This window comes from Octodon degus, unplaced genomic scaffold (assembly GCF_000260255.1).
Source record: "Octodon degus isolate 3935 unplaced genomic scaffold, OctDeg1.0 scaffold00024, whole genome shotgun sequence".
Lineage (NCBI taxonomy): Eukaryota > Metazoa > Chordata > Mammalia > Rodentia > Octodontidae > Octodon > Octodon degus.
The window spans coordinates 11,522,551-11,539,152 of NW_004524600.1; the positions used below are offsets into that span (position 1 = coordinate 11,522,551).

The 16,602-nt window shown below is 49.4% G+C and overlaps 1 protein-coding gene across 1 annotated transcript; it reads left to right on the top strand.

Annotated features, from left to right (window-relative positions):
* Positions 1–83: 83 nt before the first annotated feature.
* Tnfaip3 (TNF alpha induced protein 3) lies at positions 84–14,913 on the top strand. The gene is made up of 10 exons (XM_004628536.3): positions 84–359; positions 3,373–3,681; positions 6,697–6,887; positions 7,368–7,515; positions 7,684–7,854; positions 9,077–9,257; positions 10,656–11,575; positions 12,293–12,474; positions 13,079–14,532; positions 14,644–14,913. The coding sequence occupies exons 2-9, from the start codon at positions 3,387–3,389 to the stop codon at positions 13,352–13,354; spliced, it is 2,364 nt and encodes a 787-aa protein (XP_004628593.2). The 5' UTR covers positions 84–359; positions 3,373–3,386; the 3' UTR covers positions 13,355–14,532; positions 14,644–14,913.
* Positions 14,914–16,602: the final 1,689 nt, after the last annotated feature.

Below are 16,602 nucleotides of genomic sequence, written 5' to 3' on the forward strand. Positions count from 1 at the left end.
GCCTCGCGCGCCCCCTGGCGGCCTCTGGGCTCCAGGCGCGCCGTCAGGTGACTGGAAAGTCCCTAGTGGAAATCCCCGGGGACCTGCGGCTACAACTGCGAGGCAGAGAAGGAAACTGCACAGTCTGCAGCGGCGCAGCTCGGAGAGCGAGCGCGGAGCTTGTGGGGGCGGAGCGGCGGCCGCCGGGACGCATCCACACCCCCAGCCGCCGGCCGAGCCAGCCAGCCCGAGCTCGGGCGCCCATGGGGTGCAGCCTCGACCCGGCCCCCACTCCGATCCCGACCCGGATCCCGAACCGCGCCGGCCTCGTGTGTCGGCCCTGACCCGAACTCTGCGAGCGGAACGTGCTGCCCAGAGAGGTGAGCCGGGGCAGGCGTGGGTTTTGCACAGCCGTCCCGGGTGGGGGTGGGGGAGCGTGTGGCTCGCTCGTGCCCAGCCTGGGTGTTGAAGTTCTGGAGTTGAGGTTGCTGAGGCAGATGTCGGGGTGACAGCCCCGGACCTTGGGCTGCAGCTGGCTGCTCGAAGGACACGCTCCCTCCGAGCCCTGCTCGGGTGGTTGTGGGCTCTTTTTGGTTCTTTTTCACGCCTTGGATTTGAAATCGAGCGCTGCATGCTCGTAGCCACGTAGACCTTGCAAAAGCGCGGCGGTTTCTTCCCAGATCGTGCAGAACCCGCCCAGCAAGGATGGGTGTCGTGGAGGCAGCTAGCCTCAGGGTGCCGGGGGCCCTGGACGGCGTCAGTGTGCCTGGTGCGCTGTGCAGGGGCTGGGTCGGGCCGGGCCTTGGGCTTCCCAGCTGCAGCAGTTAGGAGAATTGTTGGAGTAGGGGTCTTTGCCCCGCGCACTCTGTCCGGGTCCCACATCCTGCTACCTGGCTCTCAGGAAAGCAGTGGTGTGAAATGAGCGGGAGCTCAGCTCTTTCTCAGTCTGCTTTGTGTTCAGCCCCCTTTGCCTGTCTTTTCCTAATGGGGGACAATCACTGGTATTCGTGAGCTCCGTGCCCCGCAGCCTCAAATCTCAGACTGTGGAACAGCCAGGCCTTGGCTATTCCCTGGAGTTCTTGGTCTAGTTTTTGGGAGAGGTACTTCCCACCAGTTGGCTGCAGTGTTGTTGATCAATAATTCATAAATTTCCACATCGCAGACAAAAATGTCAGCTCAGAGTGGAAAAAAATAAAACAAGGGGGAAAGACCACGATGACTAAGTTGTGTAGAATCTTATTGATCCTAGTGACAAAAATTGGGAAATTATCTTTAAAGGCAGTGAGGTAACAAATGTGGAAAAGAAATGCTAAAGGTAGTACTCTATATTTTTCCTCCGTAAAGACAGTACAGTTGTATGTCAGAAAAAATATATTCTTTAATGTCAAACGTGGAGAAGTCCAAAGAACTGGAAAACTTGGGCTGTGGGTTGGTTTGTTTTTAAGGAGGTCATTGGCGTCCCAGGCTGTGAGGAGCAAGAGAGCATGCGATGGGCTTGCACCTAGCTGTGGAATAGTCACCTGTCTTGCATGCAGTATACAGCTCTCATCTCTTCAGATCTTTGTTGAAAGATCTTTAGGTCTGGAAAAGAAAATTAGAAGTCAGAAAAGCTGAAAGAGGACAGGGCAGTGTGTGTAGGATCTTTCTGCTGCTGGTGTTGGAAAGCTACAAGCCCTGTAGCCACCACAGGTGGAGTGTTCTGGGACCCGCAGGGGGCAGGTGCTGGAAGCCCAGGCTCTGAGGGAAGCACCGCCCCCACATGGTTGTGGGGCTACCCGGGACCTGAACCTCCATGCGCTAGGTGCAGACCAAGGCGCTTGTGTGATTTTCAGTAGGGGAATAAAAGCCTGCCAGACTTTCAGCCCAGCATGCAGCAGTGATTGGGTTTCAATGGGTGACTTGGTGGGCGCATGGACCATGCTGTCAGGACAAGGCCTTCTGCTGCATCAGAAAGCACACCCATGTGATATTTTTGTCTCACCATTGTGTCCTTAGACCTCATTTGCTTTTGCTTGGTTCCACCTGGAAGGAATAATTGCTGTCAGTGGAGGGATCACCATCTGACCCAGAGCCCCTCCCAGCAGTGAGACCAAGCTTCTCCATGCAGATCCTTAAGGGCCTTGTCCTTCAAGGGGCCACAAGAATTTAATCTACCTTATCAGTGACTTAAGAGAGACTAGCTAGACCCACCGGAATGGCTTTACAAAGTTCTAGATTTCTTCTCCTTGTAGCTTGACATCTTTCCTGGTGGATTGTTCCAGCAGATGGTGTGATGCAGGAGCGAGGATTAACCATTGCTGGGACACTTCCTAAGGGGGACACTTTGTGCGTTCCTGAAAATAAGAGCAGATAGTGAGGCAGCCACCAAAGGCAGATCGCAGGGGACATCAGTGGGTGACAGATGCTGTTCTTTGACCACAGTCTGCTTTCATTTGACCTGAGTGCCTCCTGGCTGAAACTTCTTCCCTGTTTCCAGATTTTCATTTCCTCCACCTGCTGAAATTGTGTTTGCCAATTTGAGGCTGAAGGATGGTCTGTAGATGCACCTGATGTTGGTACCTACAGGGCAGTACTAAAATGTGGTTGACAGATGCATCAAAATAATTGAGCTCCCACATCTGCTCTTGGAAGTGTGGAAGCCGATGACCTATTGCTGTTCTGTTTCTCACTCTCAAGGTTCTGAGTAAATGTTGCCCATTTACTCTTAAAGCTACACTGTACCTTGTTGGAAATAGGCTTGCTTGTTGGTGACTCAGTTTTAACTAAAAATAAGAAACTTCATAAACAAACTCTTTACACTTTATTTTGGGGCTGAATAGAAAACAACAAACAGTAGCCAAAGTGATAGCATAAGGTTGTGGAATCTCTCCCAAATTATTCACTATCCTAGCAGCACAGGGAGGGGATGTTTAAAAGAGGAATTCACGCTCTGCCCCAAGACAAGGATTGAATGGTGGTGGTGGTGGGGGGCTCATCCAGATTCTGTGGTGGCCTTAGTTGGCATCCAGTGCATTGGAAACCCAGTGGCCATTCCAGGGTGGCCTCAGAAGACAGCTTCTGTGGGAGCTTCAGTGGTTTTGTGGCCTGGGACCTGCCACTGCCAGACAGGCTTGACTCCCTGACAGATGCTGCTGAAAACTCGGGTTATTCCCCTCCTCCTCAGCCCTAGCCTCCACCTTCCTTCTCTTGCTTAGACTGATCTTTAAAAGTGATGTAACTTAAAACAGTCCAGTGTGAGTTCATCTCTGGGGCCGGCTAGTATCTGGGGAGTAGAGGTGACTAAGATCCTTTGCCTACAGATGAGGGCAATGACAAGATCAAACAGCAGGGTTTCCTGCCGCAGGTATACATCAAAGGCAGGTTAACGGAGTGATTCTTCTCCCTGCTCTCCAGGCATCGCAGACACCATGGCCGAACAACTCCTTCCTCAGGCTTTGTACTTGAGCAACATGCGGAAAGCTGTGAAGATTCGAGAGAGAACTCCAGAAGACATTTTCAAGCCTACGAATGGGATCATTCATCATTTTAAAACCATGCACCGATGCACCCTGGAGATGTTCAGAACTTGCCAGTTTTGCCCCCAGTTCCGGGAGCTCATCCACAGAGCGCTCATTGACAGAAACATCCAGGCTTCCCTGGAAAGCCAGAAGAAGCTCAACTGGTGTCGGGAAGTCAGGAAGCTTGTGGCACTCAAAACCAACGGTAAGACTGGGGTAAGACTGGCTCTGATTGTCTGGAGGGCTCCTGGGGTGCAGTCTCCTCCGCATTCATCAAGTTTCAGTGACACTCACCAGAGCCATTGTAGGGTACAAGCTCTGAAGGGTGCGGATGGAAGCTAGTTTATTCAGTGACTTTACTGGAAGAGGATTTTCTAAATGTGTGTATTCCTTTGCACGGGGCTTTGAGGCTTGGGGCTTGTGTTTTTCTAAATACCATGCCCCAGTTAGGTGATTAATGGTTCTAATTCTTGCAGCTGTTTAATCATCTGTAAAATGCCCTTCCATGGCACAGTAATGGAGCTATTTTGTAAGGTTTAAGTTCAAAAGGAAAACATGGTGCTGAAAACCGAGGTTGTTCTTGTTTCACGCCATTCCTAGAAAATGACTGTGATGTCCTTGTAATTCTTGGGTGGTACGTGTTATGGGTTGGAGCTGCTAAGGATGTGAGATTGTCTCTTCCGTTGCCTGTGGTCCTGTACCACTATCCTACTAATAGCTGTTTGCTGTTCCAAGCTTTATTGCTTTATATTTTAATCATTGCTTTTGAGCAAGAATATAGATGCGCACAGACCAAAACACCCAGGCACATCCTGGCGCATGCAGATATAAAATTCTGCTCTTTTTTATGTGGATGTAGATATTAGAATAAGTAGATTGTACAACATCAGTTAAATGCATATCACCTAGGCAAGAGCTGCAATCTTAGGTCTTTGCATGAGTGACTAAACTATCCTGATCAAAATAATACCTCCAAGAGCAGAAAATCCTCACTGGCAATAATGACGATAAGAACATTAACTTAATAGCTTAATTGGTGCATTAGCTTTGGCTATTTTTGACTTGAATAACATAAAATGATTGGTGGATGTGGAGCTTTTTTGTTTGTTTTTATTCTAGGGGCTCTTGTACATCCCCTTAACATCTTACCTGTATTTATGAAGCTTAGAGTCTTAGAAACAAAAGTTCAAAGGAAACGAGAGAGAGCTATTGTCTGCCTTGTTCTTGGCATTAACTCAAGTGATGCGTAGAAGCAGATAATTATGTTGCGTCATCATTAGGGGGCTTATGTACCTGACAGTCTGTGGTTTCAACTCTGTCCCATTTTTTGTTACAAAAAAAGAGGCTGTCAAGTTTGAGAGAATTAGAAATAGGGTAGAAATGGGGAAACTTTATTGTCGTGAACAGAATTCACCCACATTCCACACTATTTCCTTAAGGCGGGAGGCCCTTTGTTTCCTTAAGAAAAGAACATACAGAACAGACATTTGCTTTGCAGTCATATGTCATTTAAATCAGCAAGGATTCCAGCTACAAAGACATGGGTATTTTCGTAACTTTTCCTGGGAAATAGGGATTTTTTTATTCCCCAAATCCTGATTTTCCTACCTGGAAGAAAATTTCTTAAAATTCGGAAAAAAGAAAGACAAGATATTTAAGGAGAAAAGAAGCAGCTTTTCTGGTATAATTTTTAGTGCTTTTTTGTTTTAATGTTTTCCCCCATAGGAAGGTTTCTTCAAAGTCAGTGTTCTGTTTTGGGGAGGGGGTGATTCACAAGTTTGCATTTGAGGATATGAGACTGTGGTGAATGAGGAAGGGGGCAGGTCGCATAAAATTGAAACTTTGTGTGAAAAATTCCATCGTCTATTGGCTGCCGCGATTTCACTTGTACAATGAGTAGCCCTATTCCAGCTCACCCTGACCACACCCACTTGGAAAGTCCAGCCTGCAGCTCACAGTGTAAACGTCTACACACCAGAACAAAACGTACAATGGCTGTTGCTCAATTGCTAGGCAAATAACTTAGCACTGGGGAATTCCAGATGTTACTTAGGGAATTTTATGCTGGTGCATCTCAATAAAGAACTGAAAGTAAGCGCAAGAAGACGAAAAAAAAGCCTTATCTTTGCTCTAGATTTTGCAAAGGGGAAATTTCAACAGCGTGCAGTCATTGCTACATTTCTGCCAAGGCACAAGGCTTGAACGATCTTTTTGTTCATCTGTGTGAGTGCAGCTTTTCTAAGTGTGTAAATTGCAGGCATACTGACCGTGGATAGGGATATGAGCATGCTTAAAAATGCTTTTTACAGTTTGATGATGATTTAAATTTGATAACATTTCAAGTAGCTTTATTGCCTTAGTATAAAATAGTGTAAGAGAACAGTTTAAGTTTTTAAAAATAAAAATTATTTCGTACTTGAACATGAGATTTAAGAAGCTAATTTTTTTCTACTACAGTCAACCCTCCCCCCAAATGTTGATTGTTATTTGGGGGTTGAAAAAAAGCCCTATCAAATTGTGAGGTTTAGCCTGGGAAAGTCGTAAGTTAATGGAAGAAAACTGACTGGTCTTTTTCTCAAAATGCCAGCTCTGACCACTGAATTATTTTAAAATTTTGGCAGCTGGGTGCTTTTTAACTTCTACAAAGGATGAGACAGTTGCTCACAAGCAGGTTCCCATGATGCATTCTGATGGGGCCAGGGGCAGGCCGGCAGGCTGTAGGTACAAACCAGGAAAGGAAAATCCCAGGTCCCCAAGCTCAAGTGGAACGGTCCCGTCATGTACCACTGAGTCATAGCCCAACTGTCTCTGTCTAGTACGCTGAGCCTGCTTCCTGGTTTGTGCGCGTTGCCCTGGCTGCTCTGGCTTGGAGCAATAGTGCTGGTGCCTTAGCACCAAGGACTGCTCCCGAGGCAGCCTGCAGACTCTCACTACTGAGCCCTCATTTCACAAAGAGAAAAACTACCCAGAGACTTGTATCAGTGTCCTCTGGGGTCACTGAGCCAGTTAGGAGCAGAGCAGCGCTAGAAGCAAGGGCCTCTGGCTCCTCAGCCCTGTTGGTGCCTACGCTCATGAGAAAAAGTGATGTTTTCCTTACAGTGGCCTTGCATGGGGAAATGTTATCAGTGGGTTCTGGACTCTGCCCCAGCCATCATTCGCAACTGGGAAAACCTTCCAGGTCCTTCCACACAGAGCTCCTTATCGCTCCTTCTGTCCTCAGGTGACGGCAACTGCCTCATGCATGCCACTTGTCAGTACATGTGGGGTGTCCAGGATACAGACCTGGTCCTCAGGAAAGCCCTCTTCAGCACTCTCAAGGAAACAGACACACGCAACTTCAAGTTCCGCTGGCAGCTCGAGTCCCTGAAATCTCAGGAATTCGTGGAGACGGGGCTGTGCTACGATACTCGGGTACGTTCTGTTCCTGCAGGAAGCATCTGTGGACAGCACCATGTGGGTAGAGGGTATTCTGAGCCATCCCTGCCTGCAGCGGAGCAGATGACTGACTAGGTCACATGGGCTGGGCCAAGCAAAGCATGCTTGATGGAAAACCCCGGAAACCTCCCATGGGACCATCCCAAGTCTTTCTGTGTCCAGACACTGCTCGGAAGCAGACTTCTGGCTCTGGAGCTCTTTAGCAGCAGGCCCCCTGCCCGCGGCCATGCCATGGGCCTTTCTGTTGCCTTTCTCTTTGACTGCCTGTCACATGCTGCCCCAAGGAAGCTTTGAAAGGAAGAAAAACCAGAATGAGGGGAAAAGGATGGCCATTTGAATGGTGAATTTAAGAAAATGGGCAAAGTAAGCCGAATTCTGTAAACGCAGCAGAGCGCTGTTGGAAAGGCTTTCTAACACAGGTGCGTTCAATCTCCGCTCTGGCCTCTCCCCCCTTAGAACTGGAACGACGAATGGGACAACCTCGTCAGGATGGCATCCACGGAACCCCCGACAGCCCGCTGTGGGCTGCAGTACAGCTCGCTGGAGGAAATCCACATATTTGTCCTCTGCAACATCCTCAGAAGGCCCATCATTGTTGTGGCAGGTGAGATGCGCTCAGATCATTCATTCCCCTGCCTCCCCGCGCTTCCCAGCTGTGGTACTCTGGCTCTTAGGAAAAGCCCTCGTTCCTGAAGTTGCATGGAACCATGCTGGGTGGCGTTTGATGAAAGTCACAGGGTAACCTTCTTTTTCCTTTTCTTTCCTTGAGCAGACAAAATGCTGAGAAGTCTGGAATCAGGTTCCAATTTTGCCCCTTTGAAAGTGGGTGGCATTTACCTGCCTCTCCACTGGCCCGCCCAGGAGTGCTACAGATACCCCATTGTCCTTGGCTACGACAGCCATCACTTCGTACCTCTGGTGACCCTGAAGGACAGCGGGCCTGGTAAGAAAACAGCACCTGTATACCTTCCTAAGTTCTGTCAGAGACTGGGGCATCAAGATTCACTGTTTTGCTCCTTATTAAGATAGTCTCATTTAAGTATGTTGGATCTGTTATGTAAGTATTTGGTTGGAATATATCTTATGTCATTTGCTTAGTAGAGCTTGAGCGTGCCTTAACTCAAATGCTTGGGTCAAGACAGGTTACAGATTGCATTAGAGCTTTTCAGATTTTAAAATATTTATTTTTTTTAAATTATTATTATTTTGTATTTGAGGGAAGGGTCTACAGGGTGTTCAGGGTCTCACTACTAGATTGGACTCATAGTGATCCTCCCAAGAGCTGGGATTACAGACCTGTGCCACCATACCCAGTCTCAATTGCCATTTCAGTGCACCCCGGGGGCAGGACCAGCAAGGCAGGACCAGGGATCAAACCTCCCAGCCCTTGTGCCTGCTTGTAGGTGCTTTAATCCACTGAGCTATTTGGCCAGCCCCTAAAACATTTAAATTTAGTAGTTGAACATCTCTAAACTAAAGTGCTGTAAAATCTTCTCAAAAGGTTCTGATGCTCATGATATGCCTGCAGTGTTGGTGTAGTCTCAGGAGCAGACACATGTCATACCCGTGGAGTAGAACAAGAAAGTACTCCCTGGCTCCAGTCTTATTAGTACGGGACAGATTAAGGCGTAAGAGACCTCTATGCTATGCCACCCCAAGCAGGCCAGGGCCCATCAGGTCGGCTCCCAGGCTTATGTTCTGGTGACCCTATGCTCAGCGCCGTGGGCTCAGGGTACATTATTTCCTTTGGATTCATCCTCCATGCCTCCCCTGGGGACATGCACATAGGGAGCCTCATTTTACTGCTGCAGCAGATGAACCTGGCAGAGGTTAAATAAGCCATCTCCTGCCACATAGCTTAATAGTGACATCATCAGGACTTGAACTCAGGCCCTGAAATGTGGGCATTTAACCAGTAAAATCTGGTGCAAACTGGCCAGTTAACATTCTGTGGGTGTCTGGGAAACAATGGGCTTTATATTAGAGTCCAGAGTACTTTGTTTTCCCAAGTGGCTTCACTGTGAGCAGAGGATGCTTTTCTACTCTTTGAGATGCACTGCCTGCGTTTTCAGAATTTAATCACTGTACATATACCTACAGCTTTGTATTCAACATCCTGTGGGAAAGTAATGTTTTACTTACATGCTGGTTTTTTCCCCCCTCAGAAATCCGAGCTGTGCCCCTTGTTAACAGAGACCGGGGAAGATTTGAAGATTTAAAAATCCACTTTTTGACAGACCCTGAAAATGAGATGAAGGACAAGCTCTTAAAGGATTATTTGATGGTGATAGAAATCCCAGTGCAGGGTTGGGACCACGGCACCACCCATCTGATCAACGCTGCAAAGTAAGCAGTTGATGAGCTCCCTGTCCTCTGTACCTCCCCTTCCTTTCACTAGAGGCAGCTCTACCTACCCAAGCTCAATGGTAAAATGCTCTGCAAAATACCAGTGTCCTCCAAGAGTAAATGGCTTTAGAGAGGCCCACTCGAGACAATGCCAGCTTTGGTTTCAAATGGAAAGCAATGCGATTTTCCAGACTTTGCATGCAGAGAGTCAAAATTGCTAGTTTTAAAAATGTGTCTACAGATTTGTGCCAATTGCTCTTGTGCATATTAAAAATAAGAGCTGTTGAAAGCTACTAGAAGCAAAAGTCCTTTTCCTGTCAGCGTCTTGGTAGGAACAGACTCACTGGGCTGCAGGTTGCACTTTTGTAACAGCCATGAGCAAAAAGGGAAACAGGTCCCCAGAGGCCCCATTGGACCTAAGCTCCAAACCCAGGTTTTAAGTAAAGGAGATGCCTGCAACTGAGAACATAGACTGCGTGAGACCACAACGAGGGCACCACGCATCTGTTCCTCCAGGCATTGATGAGCTGGCCACAGTCATAGTGAGCAGCTTATGCCGTGGGCCCACCTCTTCATTACTTGTGGCCGAGAATATTTGCCAGAGACCAGACAGAACTCTAAAAGTCTAAAGCAAACTCCAGGCCAGGCATGGTGGTGCATTGCTATAAATCCAGCATTTGGGAAACTGAGGCAGGAGGATCTCAGTGACTGCAGGCCAGTGTGAGCTATAGGGGCAGGTTCAAGGCCTGCCTGAACTGCATAGCTAGACTTTGTCTCAAAAAAACAAGAGCAAAACAAAACCCCAGCAAACTCTAGATCACAAAGTGCCGGAGTTGGTTGCACTGTAAAGTGGACCAGCACCGCATGCACAGCCTAAGGAACATTTTATTGAAAATGTGACCCCTGAGATGTTAGACAGTGAGAATTACTTTCTAAAGGAGTAATCGAATGATAAGAAGTAGAGAGCTTTTCGCAAAGACCCCTTGACATGTTTTTATGCATTTATCTGTTATTTTTCTTTGGGTTTTTTTTTTTTGTTTGTTTGTTTTTTTTTTGTGATGCCAGGGACAGAACCAAAGGTCTCTTACGTGCTAGGAAAGTGCTCTACCACCACTAGTCTCTAGCCCCAAGGGGCTTTTTTATATTTTGAATTACCCATGATTTTTTGTAGATACACAGAATTGATAAGCGAGACTATGATTTGGGAATTAAAGAGTCTTAGACTAAATGACCTCGTGCTTACCCGGAGAACATGTTAGAAAACATCTTGGACCCTGTTCTGTCCCAGGCCTGCCTTTCAGGGCTTGCTGCGGGTCCTTGAAAGCTTGGAGCAGCTAATGCCAGAGAGTGTTCCCTGCCAATTTGTGCAGTCTAATCCTCTCCTATTTTGGTTATCAGGTTGGATGAAGCTAACTTACCCAAAGAAATAAATCTGGTAGATGACTACTTCGAACTTGTTCAGCACGAGTATAAGAAATGGCAGGAAAACAACGAGCAGGGGAGGAGAGGGGCGCATCCCCAGAACCCTCCAGAGCCCGCTGTACCCCAGCTTTCTCTCATGGATGTAAAATGCGAAACCCCCAACTGCCCTTTCTTCATGTCTGTGAATACCCAGCCTTTATGCCACGAGTGCTCAACGAGGCGCCCCAAGAGCCAAAGCAAACTCCTGAAGCCGAACCCCAAGCCTGGCCCCGAAGGGCTCCCTGGCGTGGTGCTCGGGGCATCTCGGGGAGAGGCCTTGGAGCCCTCAGGCTGGCGCCCTGAGGAGCCAGCGGGTGGCCCTCACTCAGCCCCGCCAACAGCCCCCAGCCTCTTCCTGTTCAGCGAGACCACCGCCATGAAGTGCAGGAGCCCTGGCTGCCCCTTCACGCTGAATGTGCAGCACAATGGATTGTGTGAGCGCTGCTACAGTGCTCGGCAGGTGAGTGCCAGCCAGGCTGCAGATGCCACCCGGCACCTAGACCCCGGAAAGTGCCGGGCCTGCCTCCAGGATGCCACCAGGACATTTAATGGGATCTGCAGCTCTTGCTTCAAAAGGACTACGACAGAGTCCTCTTCCAGCCTCGGCTCTGGCGTCCTTCCCTCCTGTCACCAGAGATCCAAGTCCGACCCCTCGCAGCTCATGCAGAGCCTGTCCCCACATTCTTGTCGCAGAGCTGGAAATGACCCCGCTGCTGGCTGCCTGTCACAGGCTGAACGGACTCCAGGGGACAGGCCTGGGACGAGCAATTGCAGGAAAGCTGGCTGCATGTATTTCGGGACTCCGGAAAACAAAGGCTTCTGCACTCTGTGTTTCATTGAGTACAAAGAAAACAAACGTGAGTGCAGGGTAGAGCTTTATCCCAAGGGGGCTGGTTCTGGGCTTCAGGAAAGGTCCCAGCCATCAGGTGGAAATGTTGGCATCCTCGGCGCTCTTCCACAGCTGGCACCTGGGGACAGTTGTGGTGGCTCTGCCAGCTGCACATGGGTGTAGGAGCAAGTATCCAATGGGCAGTCTGTGTGCCAGACCCCAAATTGCCCAATTGCCCAGACCCCAGTAGAGGGAGTTTGTTTCCACAAGGCCATTGCCATTTGTAGGATTCCATTTACACTAGACTTCTGCAGCTTTGGTATCTAATTGCGAAACTGCCCAGTGGGCACGGCAGACATCCCAGCACCTGGGAGTGGAGGGAGGATGACTGTCACAACCTCAGGCCAGGCTGGGCTACGCAGCAAGACCCTGTCTCAAGAAAACCAGGAAATAAGCAATAAATAAAATAATAGACTTGATCTGAACAGTTGTAGCTGGCAAGAGGGAGGTCTCCACTGGGGAAGCATTTGTGGCTTAGGAGCTTCGAACTCGACAGAAGGGTGGGCAGCTCGCATCTGCTGTGGGCTCTGTCCCTGTGATAGATGCATGTGGCAGGGTCAGAGTGAGAGATGTGTGAAGCCAGGGCTGTCCCAGTCATCATGTTGGCATGTTGCTGGATGCGTAAGACGATGTCCGTCTGTGTGTGGCTCGGCTGTGGTACTGAATGGCATCCCCTCTCTTATAGATATTGTTGCTGCCCCAGGGAAGGCCAGTCCCACGGGCTCCAGGTTCCAGAATGCCGTTCCGTGCCTGGGCAGGGAGTGTGGCACCCTCGGAAGCACCATGTTCGAAGGGTACTGTCAGAGGTGCTTCATCGAAGCGCAGAGTCAGAGGCTTCAGGAGGCCAAGAGGACCGAAGAGCAGCTGGTGAGACACCCTCGGGAGCTTCCCGGATTGAGTTGGGCTGTTCTCGTAGGGATGTGGCAGGTGGGCTTTGTGCCCCAAGGCTCAGCTTCCTTATGACAAAGGGTTGCTCAGCACAGTCCACTGCAGGACTTGGCCACGCATCCACGTTGTTGTGACTGCCCAGGTTGGAAGCCCTGCTGTCGATTTGCATGGTCTGAGTGGAGCTAAGAGCTCACTTGTAAAAAGCCAGTGGCATAAGCCATAGAAAAACACCTCTTCAAGTGCCAGGAAGCCAGGCATTGATCAGAAACATCTTTGGTTTCTAGCGGAAGCCCAGACATCTACAAACCAGGCTTCTTCTGTAATCTTTAATCATTGAGCTGAGCTGAGCTGAGCTGAGGCCGAAGCCCGCTTAATGACGAATCAGGGATGCACACATAGCTGGAGGTCGCCTGTTGTGTGCGGAGGGGAGGGAGCGATCTTATTAGAGCACTGGTTATGAATCCCCAGCACCACTTAGAGGCCTCCCCCCCAGGAGCCCACTGCTCCCTCGCTCAGCATAAGGCCCAGGGTAGGATCTGTACTGTCCCGAGGCCTCACAGCATTCTCTTTCTTCCCCACACAGAGATCCAGCCAGCACAGAGACCTGCCTCGAACCACCCAGGGCACCTCGAGGCCCAAGTGCGCCCGGGCTTCCTGCAAGAACATCCTGGCCTGCCGCAGCGAGGAACTCTGCATGGAGTGCCAGCACCTCAGCCAGCGCGTGGGCCACCGGGGAGACCCTGCTCCGGAAGAGCCCCCCAAACAGCGCTGCCGAGCTCCAGCCTGCGATCACTTTGGCAACTCCAAGTGCAACGGCTACTGTAACGAGTGCTTCCAGTTCAAGCAGATGTATGGCTAAGGGAAGCAGGGCCCGGCATGGTGCTACACTCCGACCCCTGGGTGCCACCAGAAGCAGCCCTGGGACAGTGGCCTGGAGCGTGTCTTCAAGCAAAGGAGGGAAGATGAGCTCTTCATGGTGCCTGTGACGCTCGGGTTGGGCCTGGCCAGCCTGAGAGCAGCTCCAGGCTGGTGGTGCAGTGTCAGGATCAGCGGAGCTGCTGTCTCCTACCAAGCGGCAGCTGATGCCGCCAGACTTGGACGCGTGCTGGTGTGGTGTGCGCCTGCTCAGAAGTGCCGCCACCTCTGTGAGAGAAGGGAAAGGACAGATGGGCCGCGAGCCGTCCTAACGGCCTCCCTCGGCATCTTCAGGATGAGATGCTGGGTCCTGCGGCCGGCTCAGGAGTCTCCAGAGAGCCGGGGGAGCTCAGGAAACAGGACCTGTTCAGAGAGGGCAGGAGTCAGGGCTTCCCTGCTGCCTGCCTGTGTGCTGAGCAAGGAATAGAACATTTCTAGGGGAAAAAGCCAGCAAGCTGCTCTTTGCTATATGCATTTTTTCATAGGAACACTTTTGGAGGGACAGTGCCCAACTCTGGGTTACCATTGTCTTCCTTCTAAAGAAATTTCTCTGAATTATTATGTGTACAAATTATACGTGGGTAATATGGCCTACTGTATGAGGGATTTTTTTTTATATTGAAATGCCCTAGCAGCATCAGTATAATTCACTTTATTTATTGTATTGCAAACATCAGTTATTTAAGAGAAAGTGTTTCTTCCACCTTATCCCTATGGTCTAATGTATTTGCTTAGGGAACCTTCTGGAGTCCAGCAAGTGCTTGACCATGGTTGAGGGCAGGGCTGGCCTCTTGGATTCACTGCTGCCATGACTCTGGAAAGAAGGGATGGCTTCCAGAGTGAGGTTGGGAGTCTCACGCAGCATCTTGAGCCCTCCAGCTGCGCGGCAGAAACTGTCCTCTGGTGCTCCATCCTGGGACAGGAGATAGAGAAGGAGCAGGGACAAGTTTCGGGAACAGAGAGGAGCGAAGGGAGCCCTTCCATAACGCTTTCATTTGCTGTATTACGGGGGTGCCCGGGAGGATCCCATGTCTGGCAATGCCTCTGCCACAGGGCAAGCCCCGTCATCACGAGCTGAGGACATTTCTGTCTGCCTCCGAATCGCTCTTCTCTGTGTGCTTTGTGGTAGGGTCCTGTTTTCTCAGGGATCCAGGAAAGGGAATTGAGTCTGAAATTAAGACTCAATCCAAAAGTCTCTAGCCCATAACTGCCTCGCCTTTCCTGATTATTTAGATGTCTCCTCTCCCACCCTACATCTTCCTGGTGTCTTTCCAAAGATAGGAAATAAACTCCAGTGTTTCCATGTCATTCTTTCAGTATTTTGTGTCAACCCATATTTTAAATCTAATTGTGAAGAAACAGAATTATTTATACTTAAAAAGAATATTTGAAATTTGCACATTTAGTTGTCATAGAATGCTGCCTACCTTTGGATTTTTTCCAGTTTTCCTTAATGTAACTTCACAGAGTTAATGTTAAAAAAATAAATTATTGAGGAACAGATGTTGCTGTTTTCTGTTGACGAGTTCCGAAAGAAGATACGCTGTTGAGAAGGCAGTGCCTCACCCCCAGCCCCCAGCCCCAGCCCTGTGCCTCTCTGCCATGGGTGGTGGGGAGCTTTCTGCGTATAAACCATGCTCTAGGTGAGGGTACGGGCCTGTCCTGAGTGTGGGGCTTCGGTAGGAAAGGCCATGCTGTATCTGCTGAAGTGACATGCCAGCTCTCTCTCGTGGAGCCTCCTGCCCTAAGCCTGTAAAAGTGGGGAAAGGATGAGAGAAACCAGGAAGAAAGGAATGTTAAGACAGAGCAGTGTGGGAGTTCCCAGGTCAGACACTTCAGCAAGGTGGCCTGGAAACACCCAGTGTGATGATCCATCATCCCAGCACTCGGAACACTGAGGCAGGAGGATCACAAGTTCAAAGCCAGCCTGACCTATTTAATGAAAGCCAGTCTCAAAAATCTAAATAATAAAATAAAAAAGAAGTGGCCCGACCATGACAGCCGCCAGAAATAGGGAATGACAAACTCATTGTGCGCTCACAGCTTAGCAGTCAAGGTCATTTTCCTCACTCTCCAAAAAAGAATTACTTCCCCACAGCAAGCAAGCACAACTAATTCTGCAGGGGGTATCAGCCCAGGTCCCCTAATTCTTCTTTTTGGCAGAACCGGGGATTGAACTCAGGCCCTTGCACTTGCCAGGAAAGTGCTTATTGTACTGAGCCATCTCCCCAGCGCCCCCTAATCCATTCTGATGCGCTCTCACTGGAGATAGCATCATTCCCTGGGGCTGGGCCCCACTCCCAAGCGCTTGAGTTGCCGGTCAGAAGCCCAGTTGTCTACGCCTGGCTTTGTCTTGTTTTCTGCAACCCCTTCCTCAGGCTCGATTAATTTATGTAATCTCTTTACAGACCTTAGTGTGGAGGACCACTGGGTGACTCTCCTTGAAAAAAGAGCAGTTGTCTCCATTTTGGCTGTGCCTGACCCTATTTCCATGTATTAATAGGTACAGAGCTGGGTAGGACTTTCCCCTATCCCTTCAATTGGCCTTAAGCAATGCATATTGGTCTAGCCGAGGTGCTCGTGGTAGGCTTTGAAGACAGCACATGTGTTTCCCTGATAATCCACACCTGCTGCTCATTAATAAGAGCTGAGTCAAGACAGGATGAAGAGCCAGCGCTCCACACTGTTGGCTGGGATCAAGCCTCAAGATAGAGGCTATGACTTCCTGGGGCTTGAAAGATTACACATCACAGCTGAAGCACCGGACCCCAAAACATTAGCTACTATCTCAACAGTATAATGCAAATTACTTTTCTGCATACTCGTCTCTGCATATCACAGAGGTAAATGCAGGCCTCCTCCCTAGCCCAGCTCACAGTACTCCCTACTTCCTGCCATTCTCAGTCACTCATCCTCAAGCCACTCCTCCTTCATGACGGAATAAATCCTGGGTTTGGCCCTGGGTCGAGGCCTTCGTTCTAGATAGTCATCACCATGGCTGGATTCAGGACCCCTTGGCTCCCCATAATTATGAATATGTTTAGTGTCTTTATTTTTCACCATACGTTGCTCCAAGAGTGGTAGATTGGAATTAACTTGGTGGGATTCTAATGACGTATCGTTAGGATCACAAATATAAACTTCTTGGAACGAGATAAGGACCAAAAAGGGCTCACTACATGTAGGAAAACA

Coding starts and splice junctions, on each gene's coding strand:
- Tnfaip3 (XM_004628536.3), top strand. CDS start 3,387: ATGGCCGAACAACTCCTTCCTCAGGCTTTGTACTTGAGCAACATGCGG. Junction 7,516..7,683: donor GCCCATCATTGTTGTGGCAG/GTGAGATGCGCT, acceptor TTCCTTGAGCAG/ACAAAATGCTGAGAAGTCTG. Junction 12,475..13,078: donor AGAGGACCGAAGAGCAGCTG/GTGAGACACCCT, acceptor TTCCCCACACAG/AGATCCAGCCAGCACAGAGA.